We start from the raw sequence: 20343 nt of genomic DNA, 5'->3' as shown, positions 1-20343 counted from the left end.
GCGAGGCTGGACCTGTGCTCAGGTGGTCCGCGTGCTGCCTGCCGGGGGACGGCTGGCCTCTCGGCTCCTCGTCCCGGGCGCCCGGCCGGTCCTCGCGTCCGTTGTGCAGGGAGGGGCTGGCGTGCTTCCGCAGGCCGCCGTGGTCTTCCACAGTGACAGGCACCGCCTTCTTCCAGCCCGGCCTGCTCGGGGAGTCCGGCTTGTCCCCGGAAGTGCAGCTTGCGCTCTGTTTAGTAGAGAGTGACATGGCAATGCAGAGAGAGCAGAGATGCAATTTTACCTGGTTTTTTCCTGACATTTCCTGAACAGAAATACTCACTTTCAGATGCAAATGCATCGGTAACCACACGGGCAGTAACACACAGCAGAGACAGAAAAACACAGCAGACAGCGACATACAGCACAGACAGCAACACACGGCACAGAGAGAAACAAACAGCACAGAGGAAAACACACAGTACAGGGGAAAACGCACAGCACAGGGGGAAACGCACAGCACAGGCAGCAACACAGCACAAACAGTAACTCCACGGTGACCGTGACACTTACTTCTTTTGGCACTTCAGTGAGCAGCTGGGAAGGCAGAGGAGACAGGCTGCTATTGGACTGGACCTTACTGTGCTTCCTGTAAAAGGGAGAGACAGGCAGGGGGCGTGTCACACATTCTGATGGAGTTCTCATAAGCTACGCCCAACTCCCCTTTACCATCTGTCCTCTTCCACGGTCTGGTACTTGTGGTTATTGCTTTCCAAAACTCCACCTCAACGTAGTTATCAAGGATCATGTTAATGTTCTGCTTCGACTAACTTCATAATTGCCTCCATCGCCCTCCCCCAATTCCAATATATAATATTAAAGAATTTAATCAAAGTCAACCACTGTGATAACAAGATTAAGACAATACACAAACACAACAGGCTTACGCGTCAGTGGAAGGGACATCCAAGCCCACATAAAAAGGTCTTATTATTATATTTATTACAGTTCTCTCCTTACTCATGAGTCATGACAGCTGTTTCTTTCATCTCTAGACACATAACCACTTGCACAGACACGCATACATCAGGAAATGAGGGGTAATGACTTGAAAGCCACTTACATCATAGGAGCACAACACCAAACAATAAACGCTCACCTTTCAAAGGGGATCTTTTTGAATTCCGAGTCCTTGACATAATCGATCACCTGCTTCTGTGTCCGCCCACTTTAAAGAGAGGTGAAATTAAAGGAGAAGTGACGGACGGGCGAAGGAACACACACCGTAAAGCCACGCTTTCAAAGAATCACAGGAGATTGTGTGAGGTGTAGACAGCAACGCTTGAACAATCTGGGTTCCTCCCACCACCAGGCCCATGGCTGACCCTACCTGAATCTGAAGGAGGATCCTCTGGTGAAGAGCACGGGCTTGGGTTTGGGCTTGGGCTCCTCGAATAGACGGAAGAAGGCGTGGTACTCCACACAGATCTTCCAGAACACCTTGCAGCAGTCCCGGCTGCCCATCATAAACTCCAGGGTGTCCTGGTATGCGCTCTGCTGCAGGGGACAGTCAAAACACGCACACAATGTTCAGAAACGACACAAAAACAGAGTCTATTTTCATTCCTTTTCCTTGTTTAATATTGCTCAACATGGCACAGCACATTCCAGACTAGCCTGGTTGAAGATCAATGTGGGGGAAGAAAGAGAACAAAACTAAAAAGAATGCACGCAGTAGAGTGCAGAGCAGACCACCGTAAAGGCACAACGCTCTCCACTCGCATGGATCTGCACAGCAAATGTCTTGGCAAACCAGTCATAGATTTTTGAGATATGTTTGCCCTGATGGTGGTACTAGAGGAAAGGTCATGGGGCCACCAAAGTCAATAGTTCTCTTCCTCCTGGGAATATGAATGTGCGCAGCAAATTTCGTGGCCATCTTTCCATTAAAATTCCAGATATGTCAGTCACGGACTGATGGACAAACGATGGACAGAAGTCATTAACATAACCTCCTTGGTGGAGGTAAACATTTTAAAATGTGGCATATACTGAATGCATTCTCCACAGAAAAGGGCAGATGGAAGATTCCAGGGATGCCTGAAGTCCAGGTTTGAGGCACGTAAATCAAACCCCAAGTTTTTAGTTCTAAACTGAACTCAGCATGAACTGTAACAGCTAAACACAGTTTGACTTGCACTGAAATATGGGAAATAGCCTCTCAAAAGAAAAGACGAATGACACATGTCAAATTAACCCTTGGGGTGACATCAGTTATTACGGTCATGACTTTTGAAACACAACAAAATAAGCTCGTAGGGCAATGTATTGGAACTTTTTCTTTGAGGCCAAATTAAGCGTATGCATGCATGCACACAAGGTATGTATAAACGGTTTTCCTATTTTGAGTCACTGTTGGTGCACCGCAGAATGAGATCATGGGTGCTACACTTCAGTTCTAGAGGGCCGCCTGGTTTCTAAGGCCTAAACTGGCTGCTGACTGAAAGGGAATCACAAAAACCAGCAGGCACTATGGCCCTACAGGACTGGGGTTTCATGCCCCAGACATAGAGTTTGTATCCAAATACTCGCAGTAAGGAGCCAGATTTACATAATCTGTGAGACTCAATACTGCAATGTCTTCTGAACGAGGGCACCTGCTAATTAAGAAATGTCATGTGATGTTTACTTTTCAGAATTCACAGCAATGAGACTTACATTCAAGTCTGGCCTCAGTTTGATGAGAAACCGCTTCCTCTTGAAGCTCAGTTTGCGCACTTTGGACCAGTTGAAGGCATTGATCTTCATGTGCCCCTTTAGGATAAAATGACATGGAACACAGGAATAAAAGCATCAATGTGAACCTGTCCTATTTTAACCAGTCAAGTCATAAAAAATAGTTACTCTTACTGTATTAAAAGCACAACTTTATTACATATCATTTGACAGATTAGAAAAATGACATTAATAAACCTTTTTTTAATTTTCACGATGATTATGAATGTCATGTTTTTTTATTGCTGTTAAAACTGCATACAGGTTTCAAATATGTTTTGACACAGAAATAAAACCATTTGAATATTTTCAAAGCACACAAAAACTTGACAATTAGATATAATATTAATATAAAAATTCAATGTTGTGAACATTCTTTTGCCAGCAGAGTACAGAACAGTGCTGGTGTGTATCACACTGAACAGTGCACAATAACCTTTGACCCCAGTACATAAATCAGAGACGCAGAGCTTCGCTGTGCTTCACTACTTAAGTGCTTAATGTAAGTCAGTGGTGGAAGAGTGCGCACGCCTGGTTTCCCAGGGCCCTACAGGACTGGATTTGCGTGCCTTGAACCGTGAAATGTCACATGCATGCCAGTCACCTGAAAGACCAGGACCCCCGTGTGCGCCACCGCGAGGTTCAGCTTGGTGCCCTCCCTGTCCTTGGCAGGGTGGAGCCGTACGCCGTACATCTCCAGCTTGCGGGCGACCTCCAGCAGCTGGTAGTCCGATTCCGCCGGCGTCTGCCCCCTGAGGAACCACAGGACAGAGCCCACATGATCACAGGCGCTCAGGAGTGATTCACTGTCGAGTCTCCACGCCATGTTTTAAACAGACGCTGCTGGCCGTTTCACCTTTCGGTGCATACCGGCAAGACTGATGGGGCGAAGGCCATTCTCATCCTTTTCACGTTTGTTTAATACTCAGCCCATGTGTTTGGACCCTCGAGTGTGGAGAAAGCGAACGACTGCCGTTTCACTGGCAGATGAAAGCACTCTCACACATTCCTCTGATGTCTAAAACACATTGAGGAAGCGTGGAGTGACGGTTAAGGAATGGGGTTCATGGCCAAAAGGCTTCAGGCTTGAATCTCAAGTGACGCTAAGAAAATTAAGACAATACGTAATTAAATCAAGGCTGTTTAAGCAAAAAAAGATGAAATCAAACAAAAGTGTCACCGCATTACTCCAGTTTGTGCTATACATAAAATGAAAGAATAAAGACAAACTAAACCCTTAGGCTTCCTAGTGTTCAGTTTTCATGCCTTATAGTAACTGCAAATAACAAAAGTTTTTATCCAGGCCCATGTATGAAAAACCAGAGCACCTTTTGAAATTTTGCTGGTAGCACTGGGACCTCAGAGAAAACGCTTGCTTTCCTTAATCTGATATGTGAAAATAACTTCCTGCTTCCTGTATGTGGTGCTTAACTACAGATTTAATGATCGGTGTGGCCTCCCTCCAGACCAGTAGCGGTTAGCGTTATCGACAATGCCAAGAAGAAGAAAAAAAGGGACATGGCAGGAAAGGCTCTTAGATCCAGTGCTAGAGCCTTTAGCCATAAGTCTGTCATTTCCCCACAAGGAAATCTGGGAAATTTCACCCTCATCCTCCATTTCATCCTCTGTGTCCAAGGATTTTGATTTTGAAATATTTACAGGATGGACCATGACATTTCCATGGTTTATCTTTAATGTAGGCAGGACAGAACATACTGAAAGAAAATACTCCCTATGCTAACTGTATTATTAATCTTTTAATAGTCTGCTCAGGCAAGTGGAGTAATTCTGCTTCAGGAGTTTTTTGGTGCGTCAGACAATCAGTTAAACCCAACATTTTGGCTTCCCTGCCCTTCGTCATACATGAAAGAAGGATTAAAAAAGGAGGGAAAAAAAGCAAACACTCCTCAAACACATTAGTCAACGTTAAAGACAAAGGGGGTAAGGGGATTTCAAAACCTTTGGGCCTCAGTCACACCTTTCCTTTGCATGAACCTGCCTTTGGAAAAGTGGGCTGACACATACGCTGTTCAGATGAAACAGAGGCCAATGCCCTGATAACCACCCAACTGCAGAACATTACGAATGTGCCAGGTTCAGCCCCCCGAGCGGATTCCTGCGCTTCCTCACAGCACAAGACGGCTCATTGTCGGGAGGGGAGACAGCTCCAGCTGCACAGTTTACCAGACACCCAGTCCTGCCTCTGGCACTAAAGCACTCCTGGATTGTGGGGAGAGGGAGGAGCTCTGGGCTATGCTGGGTCTAAGCTTGGTTACGCAGCCGGTGAGGTGAGGTATTCCGTTCGGCTGCAGGTTTTATACAGGGGTCGCCATGGAAACAGTCGCCTTCCTGAGGTTATGTCTGAGGTCTTTAAAATCCTTCCAAATCGCAAGCATCAGAGCCTCTGGAGAGCAGTGGCAGCGTGCAACCGCATTACCACAGTCTGGGCACAAACAGAGCCCCAGCTCTGCCATGCTTCAGAACTATCAGGGCATCTGGAGATACGGTCAACAGTGTGAGCCCTTGAGTGAGTGAGGAAGAGTGCGAAAGTGTGTGAGAAAAATGAGGTTGACCATTTCAGTGGAAAGGGGAGAGAGCACAAGCTTGAGAGACAGAGCCTTACCCTCACACACAAGCACACACACTCACTCACTCACTCATGCAAACACATAAATGTGCATGAACAGACAAATGCACGCACACACTCTACTTACACATGCTTGCGGTGGGACTCGATGATCTTGTCCATCAGGGCCTCCTGATCAGGAATATACTTGTTGGTCAGAAGATGCTGTCTGGCCTGTTCCTCATCAAAGTCCCCGATCTCAGCTGAGTGAGAAAAGAGAAGTGAAGAGAGAAGCAGGGGAGAAGGACATGGATAAGAAAAGGCCTTATTGAAATGAACCACAATTTTACATAAAGTGAACTACAATGAGTGCTGACTAAAGAGGATTAAAAGCTTTCCATTATTTTAGCCTCAGAACGTGTGAAGACAACACCTGTGCATGACTAATAAGAGTGTGGGTTTCACCTGAGCGCTAACAGGGTGAGGAAAGTACAGAAGGGGCATGCCACACATTCCTGTCTGTCTGCTGAAGAAAAGCAGACAGGCTGGGCTCTCTAACTGCACAGCTATAGCATCTCGAGCAGACAGCTCTGATCATAGCTGACAGTCGAATGCAAATGCTGCCACGGCATGTCACTTAGCTTAGCGCTACAAAACCTACGATGCATTTCTGCAAGTCCCCTTCATCTATGCAGTACTGAACACTGGAGTCAGCACAATTATTCCAGGTTTTAAGATGAGAATCTATCGGAAGAGAAAGGGTAGTGCCTCCTCAGGGGCTCTGTCTCTGGCATGTCTCTGGCTCCTTAAGGCATTCCACAGCAGCCCTTTAGATTTCATTGAGATGGAACACTGAGTAGGTCTCCATAGCAACTATGTAATTCTCATTTTGAACTGTTGCCCCGTAACTTGTTTGACACAATTTAAGAATGGCACTGCATGAATAACAATGTAATAGACAATCCTCTAAATCTATTTGCTTGACAAATTTTTCCTCATATTTACATGACAATGCATTTGTCCAACTCTTGCTTAAAGGGCACCCAAGGTCATTCTGAGAGAAAACGGTCAGGTAGTTCAATTACACTCAACATGTAGGTCAAATTCTACCCCAGAGTGATTATATTCTTATTTTGGATGTTATCTGAAAATGGACCGTGGTGAAAAGTCCTTGGTTGAGCATACCAAATATGCACTGTTCCAATTGTCATTGCAAAGCTGATTACAAATACCATGTCCAACTGAAAACGTTCCATGGGTTTAATTTTCATAATAAACGTCCATGGGCACTTTTTGACATAATGAGCTAGCATCTAGTAACCACAATGGCATAAAAAATGCACTTTAAAAATATACATCCTTGACAGTTTTCAATGATTCTCAGTGGTAAAAGTATTAAGTGATTTAAGACTCAGTAGCATTGGACATTAGAACACAAACAGACTTACACTGGACGATGTGGGAGACCATGAGGGCAGAGCTGCTGTCGTTGCAGGTGAGGCGTCCACAGAGCAAGTCCTGCTTGATCTGCAGGGCGAAGAGGTACCTGAGAGAGACAGAGGAGAAGAGAGACAGGAAAACCGAATCATTTCAGCCTGGCTGCTCCTAAAATACAATTATATTTCAGGCTGGGTGGTGGCAGACCCTCAGCTCCAGCACTGCCTGTCAATCAACATCTGAAACTACGCCACTGCAGGGATTCTTATCTACCAGCACAAAGCTTGTGAAAATACTACCAGTTATATAATGCAACAGACTGCCTTAATTGTGACTTTTCAAACATAAATGATTATTTTTCATAGATTCCTAATAAAGTCTCACTTTCATGGAACTAAGCAGACTAATTAAACAGAGTTATTAACAGGATGTCTAATGAAAGTGCCTAATTAGACATCTCTTTCATTATCCCCTCTGCCACCCGCCCCGCAAGATACATACATGCGCTCGCACACGTACACGCAAATGAATAGGCACTGCGAGCATTATGTGACATAGAAGGACATTCTGCAAGCCAGTTAAAAATTCGCTGAAAATACCATGTGTCCGAGAGAGAAAGCTCATTCTCATAACACGCCCGTGCTCAGTAAGGAGCTGAATCGTTGCTACCTTGCACTGCCATTTATTACGGCTTTTCGCAAATAGCACGTGATTTACTGTAGTAATGTAATACCGCAGTACCCCAGGAGACGCTGCGCATCATAAAAGCTCATCTGGTAGCGGCCGATGAGTTACCACCGTCTTCGGACCTCTGAAGCGCGCGCGAGCCTACGTGTCGGTCCATTTGCTGGGCTGAAAGACCGCGCCCGCATCAGCTTTCTGACTCTCAAAATGCGATGCGCCCTCCCGACATTTCTCGTAAAATCGATGCTCGCCAAACCTCCGAAACGACCAGACACGGGCTGCTACCAGCCGTCTCAAATCAAACCTTACGGGAACATTAAAAGGTCTGAGAAAGCGAGTTCAATTAACATCCTGTCCTACGGGTGGTTGCTGCCACTGCTCGAGGTGACGGGAACAGGCCGGTTCGCTGTAAACATTCTGTTAAATCAGTGGTCCTGCGCTGCCAGCAAAGCATGAAATGGGTATCGAGAGGGTCTTTACTTTATCCCTTCCAGGCACCGCGACTGTGTGACTGTAGGCAAGACCTTTCATTGGTTCGTCACAGGTGCTGGTGCGGTAATAGTTTGAAGTTCCGCACACACTGTAGCAACAATTCAGTCACTACCATTTGCCAAAAAAGCCACCAATGCTCTTCCCAAGAATTTTGGGCATTAGGATAATTTTTGGTGCTGTACTCAGAGCATAACCAATATCAAGGCAGAGCAAACTAAAATCCATTCATCACAATTTCAGATAAAGACATTTGAATCATTTGCTATCATAGTTGGGTAATAAATGGTCAAGTATATTAACACCTTCCAGTGCTCTTTTATTTATTTAAAAAAAAAAAATCTGACTCTGATGATCGTTTATTACAGCCTAATTTTATGTGGATAAAATGGATAACATGAATTTGCATGGATGAGGAAAGAATTAATCTAGAGGAAAGGTTCTCAAGTAATTACACATTAATGGATCAAAGGCTACATTCTAGCAGATGTGAGAAATCACCAAATACAAGGACCCAATCTAGGAATGACCCATTGTAATGAAAAGGGAAGCATGTTACTGATAATGGCTTACTGCTAGTAGCAGCAGCCATTTACATGATTTGCATTTGCAGGCGCTGCAGCTCTCTGGAGGTTGTTTGTCACTGGTGCAAGTAATCAAATATTAAATTCTCAGTAGGCTAAAAGCCTGGAAACAAAAGATTAATCCTGGCATTCTTCTATTCAAATGAAATACCGCACTAACAGTTCAAGGAGATTTTTTTGCATAATGGGACTGGCGGTCTGTCTCAGTGGAACAGAGCAGAGAGTTTTGTACAAGGGAAACTATGTTTAGCTCAGAGGTCACCTCATCTTTAAAAATCCAGCACTTTCTCCCTTTTGTAAGCATTTTAGAAGCAAAACCACTGGAAGTCCTATTTAAGCATCCACTCCAAAATGTAATTCATTAATGGAATACATGTGAATATTATTATTCACATACGGTGGCCTGTCTGTGAATCTCTCACCGAGCCACAAGCTTTTATATGGCTGACATTGAATGAAAGCATGAACAAACAAAATGCTCCGTTGTGCAAAACGTCGACGTGGCCTTCTGATTGGCTCAGGCTGTAAGGGCGCTTGCTTTAAGGGAAGGCTGAATCCTATAGCCAAGCTGTCGCTCAGTGTCCTCTGATTGACAGGCGCTGTGCTCTGTGGTACACTGTGTGGTTCACAACACAGAGCACACTACAGGCACACATTATATGGAATGCACTTGCTCAACTGTGGATGGTAAAAAGTAATGAACAAACACAGTACAGTTATAAAGAGAGTGCTAAAATAAATCACACAATAACAGCATGCATAAATACCTATAAAGGTATGCTTTCAGGCAGCAGAGGGCATTTAGAAACCGCTTTGATGTTTGTGGGCACAGTAGGTATTTCCCAGTACCAGTCAGGTGATTTACAGCTGACGGCACTTCAATCAGTGCTCATCATAACCGTCATTGAAATGGCCAACATTGATCCATTCATTTAATGAGGCTGGCACACTGGGCCCAGCGCAACGGATGAACACCAGCAGAGAGCAAAATGAGAGGTAAACAAATGGGCAGAACCGAAAAATAAACAAATGGAATGATTCTACGGTTGGGGAGGCTTTAAACGATTCTCTGGTACACCTGCTCTTATCACGCATAAAAGCATCAGAAATGACAAATTCAAACGGAGAGCATTTTTTTCTTCTAACCTCCTGGATGAGGCCAACTAAAGCATGATCAGCTCCAGAAATCACACAGCATGACACATTTTGGATGAGTTTAAAGATTTCCCAATGCCGTACAATCACACATTTCTGCAGAATGGAGGCTTCTCCTCACACTGCATTTATTTTGCTTCTTGCTCATTGCAGCTTACAGTTTCATCATGCACTGAGATTCTCACCATCTGTTTTTTTTCCGGTGCAATTTCCCTTGTTATGAAGCTAGCATTGCTTGCTATTAGCGGTTGTCTCCAAACATGCAAAACAAGCTTTTAACAGCAGTGGCAATATTTAAACGCCTCAAAGACGCATTCATTAAAATAATTTATTTGAGTAAATACCTTGCAAATGTGCTAACTGTAGCATTTTGAGGCTGTACTGCAGTGAGTCTCCACATGAATGCTAATGGAAGCTGAGGTATTAAGGCATTACACATGAATGTGCAACTTATTATTCATGACCAGCATTTCCTTATGGCCAAAGAGAAATATTGTCATTCTGTAATATTAATGATATGATATATATTACTGCTACACCACCAAAACACATGCATTTATACACAGAAACAAGGACATTGAGAATAAATGCACTCATGGAACAACAATGGCAGAACAGGCTCCTGCCAGCTCTAGCTTATCCACAGGAAAGCTGCAGCTAGGTAGGGCAGAGAAAAGCTAACATTGGAGAGAGATCACATGAATATACGAGGTGAGAACAGTACAGAAACAGAAGGAGAACTGTGGGTAAAGAGTGATGTCACTTCCCCTGGCCTTACCTGGTCAGTTCCTCCAGCAGCTGGGTGTGGTCAGGGGGAAAGAACTTCACCACAAACCGCAACACAGTGTGCTTGGGCCCTGCAAAGGCACAGAGAACAATCAGTGATCATCTTCAATTACGTTAGTAGCTCTTAAAGCACACAATGGGGTTTGGACAATGGTTTTCATAATGCAAAACAAATATGTAGCCATCAGTCTGCTCTTGCCATCCACATCCCAAAGATGACTTCAAGTTAATACCGAGCTTTTGTTTTAAATGCAATTTGATCAGTATTAAGTTTAAAAGACATCTGTCAACAAATCTTTTTATTGTCATGATCAGACAGCAGCTGCTGCTAAAACAGCTATTGCTACCATCAATATGTATTCAGAGAGCTCCGGGTGCCCTTTAGAGTTGATTTTATGGTATTACTGTCCATATATAGCCTATATACGCAATTCATTATCTCAATACACACAGCACCACTGAAATGCCCATCAACATTAAATTCACATTGAACATGCACAAGCAGCATTACATTTAGTTTATAGCACTTTCCATTTTGCACTGCTACCGGCACTAAGGTTGTGAAAAATGCATTTCAGTTTCGACTGCTGGCCTAATTAACCTGTTGCACCCGCTAAGGCGGCTCGTCTAGATGACAGGATCGGCTAAATGGATGCAATGTAACGTAGCGTCTGAGGAAATAAAACAGTGACTTAAACCACCCTGTGGGTTCAACGCTGAAAAAAGCACTCATTCCTCCTTTCCTGTTGTGTACGATAAAACATTTTTTTAAAACCTATAATTGTACTAGATCATTATGAGAAATAAACAATACACAAAACAATACAATAACAGGAAGTGAAAAATGTGAGGCATCAACCACTCGGGTTTTATTTCCACTGAAGTGCCTAATAAAATATTCAGCACTGTGCATCCGCTCTGCTCCTAACGGGCTCTGCGATTCTGCCCCAGATGGCGGTTTGTCCCTTCCCCGTGTCGCCCGCGGTCGCGACGCGGTGAGCGAGGAGCGCTCTCCTCCGATGCAGGCACTCACTTCTGATCTGCTTCACGATGGGTTTCAACAGATCCAGCCAGACCTGCGAAAACAAGCCGAGTGTCAGATGTTTTCCGCGCGCACGGCTGAAGTACGGAGGCAGGAATGAATGATTCATTCCCAGCAGCACTGGAGTAAGTAATCCAGCCGGATTCTGAGTTCAGTCCTGTTAGGCTGCTGACTTCACTCTCAGTCAAAGATGGAGTAGGACCATGGCTCAGATCAAAAGATTGACATGTTGGGGAAGACCATGTTGGTGCTAAAATACTTTTTATTTCATATAAGTGTGTGCGCGCGTGTTTATGTATGTGTATTTTTACTCATGTTAACGAATACAATAACTAACATTGTAGTTTTTGTAGTTGTTGGAGGGAACCTGGACTGGTGAGGGAATTCCAGTAGTCCCAGGTGAGGGAGAACAGTAAAACGTAACAGGTACTGATTTGCTAAGGCTGAAGTAAACACAAGTGACATGACATGAATGATATAAATGCCCAGAGGGACTGCCCCTCTGTGGGAATCTGCACATACATAATGTAGCGTGAACCGACTCTCCTTCTGCAGAAAAAAGAATTTCAAAGATTGTGTACACTTCCTGCCTGCAACAGAACTGAAAGGCTTTGTGTGAAAACTTTGAAAGCTGCCAACTGTGATAAATGGAAGGGCACATTTTGAAAGACTTATTTTCTAATCCCAGGATTATAAATGCCTTCAGAATCGCAGTGTACCGTGTGCAATTCTGTTTCGCTGCTTTACCGAAGGCCTAATTAATCCCCGTTTGTTTAGTCTGCCTGAACTACGAGTTTCAGAATGGCTTGGCTGACCTGGATGGCTTCAGGCCAAACGGTCTCAGGTTGTTGAATGGATATATTAATGGTGCATAAATAAGTGCTGTTTATTCCCACTCCCGGATAAAATAAATCACAGAGGCGTGGGTCAAAGCGAAAAAGCAAAAGCACGTTATAATAGTCGAGATTGTTTTATAGATTAATTTCTAGATTGTGTGAATAAATACAAGCTTTCGTGCACGCTAACCTGAACATTTCAAATCCCCCCCCCCAACTCACAGCCATCTTGCGGTGATCCAGAAACTCCAGGCCAAAGTAGTCGCCCTCGATGAGGTTCAGGTGGGCGCACACAAGGTCGAACAGCACCTTCCCTGGGGCTCTTTGCTGTGGGAAAAATGAAGCAAAGCAGTGAGAAACTGCTGGAGTGAAGACATGGTTTCTTCCCTGGTCACGTGACTCGAGTATACAGCTGTTTATTACTGTAGGGCTGCAAGCATTAACATCATCATATCTCCACAACCATTCAGTGAAGATTCATTCAGACTTCACTGGGTTTATCCTTCACACAGCCAGGCTGAGCCATTCCTGCTCGCTCAGAAGCTGGTTTTAAGAAACCTCCTTGATGTAAGGAGCTTTGACCTTAGTGTGCCTTCTGCCGACAAGGTCTTGATTTGTTGAAGGGCTTTCACGTTCCCCAATGAAACTCGCACGTAAAACCAGCGGGCACCGGGCAAAGATGCTGCCCATATGTGAGCGCACAGGGGAAGGGCTCTCACACAGCCGCTGTGGTCAGGTCTGCCCGCTGTCCCCGGTTCAGCCGCGGCCTGATTGATGACTGATGAGGCTGCCCGGGGCCCCGGCGCTGCGGCGAAGACGCGGCTAGCGCTTTCACACTCGGCCGCGGCCTCGCAGTCGCCAAGCTCTGCGGCTGGGAACCAGCAGGAATGTGCGACTGCGGGCGCCGGGTTCCCCCTCGCTGTGTGGTGCGATGTCTGAATGGGCCTCACAATGGAGTCCGGGGGGGGGGGGGGTCGTCCTCCAGCTCGGGCAGGAGCAGCACCGCCTCGGCCCGCGGGACCGACGGCTCTGCGCTCTTTCATACGCTGCCATCTCAACCGGGAAAAAAGAGATCCATCTTCATATCTAGAGAGCTCTTACAAAAGGCTTCTTTTTCTTCATTTATAATATAAGGCTTTACTGTGAGAAAGTGCCTCTGGAATAAGCAACTCTATCACAAACTGCAAAATTTACTGGTAAAAAACCGTAAAGGGCATGATTAGAAATACTGGCGCAAATGCAATTTGGTCTCATTTCAAGTCACACGATGAGGGATTTTATTTACAGCTAGCAGAAATCTTACCAGGTAAATAAGAAACACAATATTCAGAAGACTGAATTCAGCTTCTTTTCCCAGACATGGACGGGGTGTGCATATGCTTGTGTGTGTGTGTCTGTGGGGTGGGCAGGGGTGCTGTGCTCCTCATAACTGTCAAGTTAATTGCCATAACTGTCAGGTCAGATCTACTGCCAGACTTTTGGCTGGTTTTTCTCAAACAGAGCCAGAGCGAGGCTCTGTGTTTACACTGCACAGTCTTTCCCATCTGTCCGCCCACCTCATCCCTGGAGAGGTCAGGCATTAGTCCCATTTGCAACACTGGAAACCGGACGTGACAGGACGTACTCCTGAGACACCCGAGCCACAAGTTGCCATGGCAGCGGAACACCCGCCTGCGGCTCCCTCACACCAGACAGCGATAGGGCAACCAGAACAACCTGCATCATCTGCTGTCCCAGAATGCAACACAGAAACAAACAATACTGGAACTGCGAGTCCCACAGGAGAATGGAGATAATATCTACTGAGTAAAGCCCTTGATCATGCACCAACTATGCACAGACACTAGAGGGCAGCACTTTTCTAAGACCTTCACATCCAGGAGATCTTGCATTACGTCTCATATTTTTGGTCATCGCACTTTAAAAATGGGTCAGTCTGTCAGCAAGGGCCTGATGCGTTAAGTTATGAGAATGAAATGTTTTCAGAAGCGAGGAGAGAGAGCGGCGGCCAGCGACTACAGCTCTTCAGCTCTTCCCGTCTGCCATCTTCGGTTAGCTTCAGGCAGACGCGAGAGGCGGCGAGCCGCTGCCCGGAGGACCAGCTGTTTCTATTAGAGCGGCAGGGCGGTTAGGAGGGGGGCCATGCGTGAACAGGAGGGCACGGGCTCGCCGCCAAACCCAACCCACAGCGCTGCCAAATCGCCCACACCTGCAGCAGGACCGGGGCAGGGCCCCGAATGCCGACCCGTACCGTCACCGCAGGGTCAGGGAAGGGTCGCCTGGAGCGTCTGCCCGCGCCGCCTGAGCAAAACTGCTGGACCAAAACATGCTCGGATACAGAAAGCAAATGCCTTTCTCACAGATGTGTGCTTTTAGTCCATCTTTATTTATTAATATGAATGAGGTATGAAACAGAATACAGAGTTTCACTTGAAAGGAGGAAGAACAGAAACACCCTACCAAGAACAGAATTAACATCCCTCCCTATTGGATGAGCACAGCACCGCTCAGTTAATGGGCATATCATTAATAATTGTGTAATACTTGTAATTAATAATAATCGTAACCATTATCTAATAAAAAGGGTATTACTGACAAAATGAATACTTGAATGTGCGCTTCATTTAAGGTCAGCATTGTGCTGCCATGACATTCTCCCAATCTGCCCCCAGCACATTAGCATTAGTGACGACGTTCTGGGCGACCAATCAGCACACAGACCCTGCCCTCATTAACCGGCAGAGGGTCTTCTCTCAGTGCACAGCAGCACAGCCCCAGCCCTCTGGGCAGACTGCATATTCCAGCCACAGAACCTGCGAAAGGTCACACCGCATCAGCAAGTACAGGCCATGACACCCCACTCTTATAATGACATACAGAGCCAGCAGTCTCAGAAATGCTCCGTTCTAAGGGTAAATGTTAGGGGCTTTCATTTAAATTCATTAGGACTGCCGGTAATGCAATGCTGCTGTGCCCATTACTGGATTATACTCGTTCTTCAAATAGATTGCAGCTGGGGGGGAGAAATATAAGGGCCACGGAATGGAGGATTTCTCAAAGAGGACACTGGAGGACAGTTTACATTTCTGTAACAAGCAGCTTACCCATTAGCATGTGCTGTGTGCCTCAGCACTTCCACCTCCACTGCTACATGCATCAGGGAAAGGTCTGAATGAGGATGTTTTTGTGTCTTTTTGCACCCCATTCATCACCCCCCACCTTCCTTGTTTTCAACCAATTATCTAAGAGGTTTTCTACTCATATGTCTGGTTGTTGTTCTGTGATCTTCTGCTGTAATTCAGCAAAAACATACCCACAGCCCACTACGCTCATCATCAAACTCCACCCAATCTTCCCAACCGCGTTCACCATCCCAGTCCAGGGTCTGAGCGATTCCAGGGCCAAAGTGGCAATGCTCTGTCAGACGTGACAAGAAGGACTACATTTCGCACAGCATCGTACTGCGTCGCTGACTAGACCTGATAATCAAGGCCTGCTGTGGACGCACTCTAATGCCCCAAACAGGAAAAAAAGTGCTTCTGGAAGCTGCAGAAACAAGAGAGGCTAAAATAAAGAAATGTCGAATAGATGATAGGTTTTTTCCAGAGCATTTGATTGGCTGGCGTAAAGTGAGAGTGCAGGCTGGATACAGTAGCAGATTCGCCCCTGCTCTGGGCTTCCCTGCGGAGCGTTCATTAGAAACAGATGTTACAGACCAGCTGAAACAGAGGCTCCAATCATGCTCATTCAATTCTGCTGTTTACAGGGGAAGCTAAATAAATGGCAGTTAAACTATAAAGCAACTCGCATGATTCAAGATGGGAATGCGTGCACTTTACGACTTTCGCTTTCACAATTTTCTGTCTTATCCTGGGTTTGTGTCAATGGGCTAAATGAAGGCAGTGGATTTTTCCTATGCAGCATCTGAATGGAGCATTACTTCCACTAAAAGACATCAGGAAACACCAAAAAAACAAATTAAGCAAATAGTCATTTATCAGGCCTGGCAATCCAACCATCAAGTGAGAGAGCGCTTAAGACAATTAGGGCTGCTTCAGCTGCTCTTCAGGTAGCTAAAGGTTGCCCGCTGCAGTAAATGGGAGATGTACAGTACCTCTCCTCTGATTGGCACTGGCTCCGCTGTGTGCAATGCAATATGGCTCAGAGGCATGTATTAGAAAAGTACATGCACTTCAGCTGCACCGCTTAGTTCAAAGCAGTTAGCAGGGAGATGATGCAAGAACTGGCCATTCAAAAAATAAATTAAAATAAATGGCTATTTACATAATGTATGATTAAATGAAAAAAAAAAAAACATAATTACATATGTGGTACTGTTCAGAGATCTGGAACTGGAGAGGTAAAGTTTTCTCAATAAAATTTCTACTTCTTGTACCAGCCACATTCGTAAATGGAGAACATTATTATTAAAGAACTGAGAAGCCCAAAACGGAATCTTGACACCGTCCCAAAATTTAAGTTTAAGCTACCAAGGCCAGGAGGGGTCACAATTTTCCCTCCAACAGTCATTTCCTTTCACATGACCTCCAAATCAATGTGATATTGTTCCCGCAGTTTTCTGCGGTTAGGGCTAAAAGAGAGGTCTCAGTTAAAGTGAATGGTCAGACTCACACCATGATAAGGCCACTAGTTTTAAGTTGGGCAATTCCATTCTTTTTGTTTCTCATCTTTTTCCCCACTGCGCTCATGTTTCATTCGGCTCTTTCTAACCACTTACTTATATCAACCATTAGAATGATTGAATTTGATTATTTATTTTTATAAGATGAAATTAAATAAGCTGAACAATTGTTTAAAACTTCACAATAAGTGCAAAATTAAATGAGAAACTACACAGAAGCAGTCAGACTGGTTCTTCCCACTGGGGTTAAGTTGTTGACAATTCAGATAATGAACATGAGGAGCATTTTTGCAGGTGTGTTTCTGTAGTTACACCTTGCAATAAATTCTCTCACATAGAGAACTCACAAGCCTTAAACGAAATGACATCATATTCTGACGAATTTTAGAGACCCCAGAACAGTCACCAAACAGAACTGGAAACTTCCAAAGCCAATATCTGACCTTGTAACCGGACCTTGTAACCTACAGTATGCTCAAATCCTATATTCCAACCTTGGCCTGAAAAGCTCCCCAAGTCTTGCTGGAGTTCTGATACTACAGCAAAACAATATTGTTGCAAATATGTTTATTAACATATAATAAACATGTAATATACATGTACACACACACATATTACAGTGGGGTTTCAAGTTCTGTGAAGATCCAGACAACCTTCCCACAATCATGTGCATTCCTACATATGATAAAACTCCTAAAACACTCAATTCAAGAAGTAACAGAAAGATTTTGCATGTCGCCCCAATTTTTACAGAGTGCAAGGACCAAAATCACCTGAGCAAAATGGCTGATGCTGGGCACTGATAATCAGTTAATAAAAGAAATGTAGTGAGCGTATAAATAAATACATTAGCATTCTAGGCACAAAGCAGCTCCTCTGCAATGCTTTCTTCCTTTTCCATATTAATTCACAAGCCTAGGAAAATGCATGGGGTGAAAAAGTGGCGGAGGGATGGGATAAAGGGACTCATGGGACTGTCACAGCTGTCAGAGCCATTATGTCACACGGCCTCAGTTTGCCGCCTTATGGGAAATGACCATGGGAGGGGTTTCCACCGACCCCAGAGAGGGTAAAGCCTCTCCCAGCGGAGGGTCCCTTACTTTTTGGTAAACAGGATTGCATTCGACAAACTGGAACAGCCTCACACTACTGGAATGTACAAACCTGAGGAGACCACTGTTGACCAAAAAGACACTAGTCAACGCAAAAGTAAATATTTGAATGGTTCAACGCTGACTCGGCAGAAATCCTTATTTTTCCCTTATTTTATTGTTTGTGTGATTTCTTCCTGAAGTATCAAAAATTGTGACCATGTACAGTTCTGCATCCGTAGTGTCTGCATTCTTTCTATTAATGACAAAATAAGTGTTTACACACGTAAGAGACACAAAATATTGTTTCATAAATAATATGTGGAAAACATCTGGCCATGTGCACCATTCTCAAAATGAATCTGACCCCAAGAAAGACTAGCAAAAGAATTTTGGTGACAAGCTTTCAGTAATAATGCTTTCGAATTGCAGAGATTTGGCAAGTCGGGCCATATCAGTTGCCAACTTCTACTCGCAAATATGTTCTGACAGTTCATAAAAAAAGTCTTGGTAAGCTACTAAATATCAACTGAAGATTGTCCTTGTGTCCCTGTATGAACCCCTTTAACATGGTCTAATCTAAAATGTTGTTTGTATAAACGGCCATTGAGCTAACAGCCAGTGTAATTGGTGGAAACAAACACCGGCCTACACATCGAGACATCAGACTGTCCACCCCTGCACGAGGGAAAGGCAGTGGCCATGTAAACCTCAGAGGGACATCACACTCTCACAAAGCACATCCATTCCATCCAGTCTGAAGTTCAGAAGCAGCTCATTAATAATGGGAGGGTAAATGATGCTGCTAATTGGTGGGTGGAGCGAGCTCTTCCTTTTCCTACTGGGGCCCAGGTCAGGCTCATCTCCTGAGCTCGTAAAGCCTGCCACAGGGAACAGCTGTGACCAGTGCAAAACAATAATAATCTTCATCTGGTAGTGTACTGCCAGTCCTTTTGTTCCCAAGCCAACAGATAGGGCACAGCAGACTGCAGAGTTTTATTGTTCTCGAGTGTTTTAAATATTTAACATTTTAATTTTGTTTGCTTAAAAATGACATGGGGCACAGGTATGAAATGACGAATCAGCATCTCTCATGTATCCTGCGTGTGAAAAATGATAAAACTGAAAGCTGAGTGCACATTCTATGAAAAAACAGGATGTGCTTTGTGTGGTACGATACACAACACATTTACCGACAGTAAAAAATGAATTCCAGGAACACCATGCGTATTAAAATAGAAAGTCCCTTGATTATTTATCATGAATTCATTAGTCTCCAGGTTGCTCAAGCATCACTAATCTCTCAGTCTGCTAAATGACAAAGGGAACGACAGCTGTGCTATATGTTGAACGCTGCATTCTTCAGCAGTTTGGAAACTTCTGTCCCTGGTGCCTCGCTGTTTGTACCAATTCCCTCGCCTCGCACATTCCAAAAATGATTTGGTTGCCATGCAACTGTACAAGTCGAGCAGACTCGCAGTGTGATGACATTTTCCCTCAGTAAATTAGTCAGCTCATTCATCTCCCTCTTGAATAGGTCCTTTTCAAATCGCTGTGTTTCTTTAGCTGTTGACTTCCCGAATGCTTCCTGAACCACAGTTGCGCTACCTGTCTCAGGGAGGTGAGCAATTTTTTTGATGGAGCTTTGCAGCTCAAATCTAGCCCCGGAGGGCTTCAGAGCGAAGATTGACAGGTAAGTGGAGTAATTCTTGGCTTTCAACAACAGCCAGCAAGCACTGCAGCTCCCCTCCCCGGTTCAGATAGGCGATAGTTATAGAGAGATGGAAAACACGCTGAATTATGGCAGTCACTGACTGGAGTTGAGGAAACCTAGAACAGACCATCGAACATTAAAACAGGCAGAGAGCCCATGGCACTCCTGAAAAAGAGGTGAACCAGGACTATACAACTCCACTCATCCACAAGCTGGGGTGCCCAATGAGGTGCCAGGATTAATGACGGCAATGAAGTAGAAAGGCGGCCCAGCGTATCAAACCAGTTTGGCAGTGCCAATCTCCATACATCCAGGGCAAAAACATTTAACTCCCCGCCCGAACTGAAGGACCGCCAGCTTTGTTGACAGCAAACAGAACGTGCTCATTAAGGGTTCAAGACTCTGTCACAGACAGAGAAAACTGGCCATGTCTGAAATTTAGGCCTACCTGACCCAATTCCTTCCTTTGATACAGTGGCAGAGCACAATGTGTTTATCGGCAGTGTGAGTGTGAGGAAAACTGGAAAAAGGTAGGAAATAAAAAAAATTCCTGTTGTTTGGAGGGT

The 20343-nt window shown here is 44.8% G+C and overlaps 1 protein-coding gene across 4 annotated transcripts in view; it reads right to left on the bottom strand.

Moving 5' to 3' along the window:
• The window catches only part of farp1 (FERM, RhoGEF (ARHGEF) and pleckstrin domain protein 1 (chondrocyte-derived)), an 84355-nt gene that overhangs the window by 21174 nt on the left and 42838 nt on the right, over nucleotides 1-20343 (bottom strand). For all 4 annotated transcript variants that reach the window (XM_064327966.1, XM_064327967.1, XM_064327964.1 and 1 more), the window contains exons 3-13: nucleotides 12553-12657; nucleotides 11486-11528; nucleotides 10445-10523; nucleotides 6766-6863; nucleotides 5466-5580; nucleotides 3356-3503; nucleotides 2695-2790; nucleotides 1367-1533; nucleotides 1136-1204; nucleotides 550-625; nucleotides 13-226 (exon numbers count right to left, since the gene is read on the bottom strand). In XM_064327966.1, coding sequence (XP_064184036.1) covers nucleotides 13-226; nucleotides 550-625; nucleotides 1136-1204; nucleotides 1367-1533; nucleotides 2695-2790; nucleotides 3356-3503; nucleotides 5466-5580; nucleotides 6766-6863; nucleotides 10445-10523; nucleotides 11486-11528; nucleotides 12553-12657 — 1210 coding nt within the window. The remainder of the gene's footprint in view (nucleotides 1-12; nucleotides 227-549; nucleotides 626-1135; nucleotides 1205-1366; nucleotides 1534-2694; nucleotides 2791-3355; nucleotides 3504-5465; nucleotides 5581-6765; nucleotides 6864-10444; nucleotides 10524-11485; nucleotides 11529-12552; nucleotides 12658-20343) is intronic.

This window comes from Anguilla rostrata, chromosome 3, assembly GCF_018555375.3.
Source record: "Anguilla rostrata isolate EN2019 chromosome 3, ASM1855537v3, whole genome shotgun sequence".
Lineage (NCBI taxonomy): Eukaryota > Metazoa > Chordata > Actinopteri > Anguilliformes > Anguillidae > Anguilla > Anguilla rostrata.
This window is presented reverse-complemented; position numbering and strand designations above follow the sequence as displayed.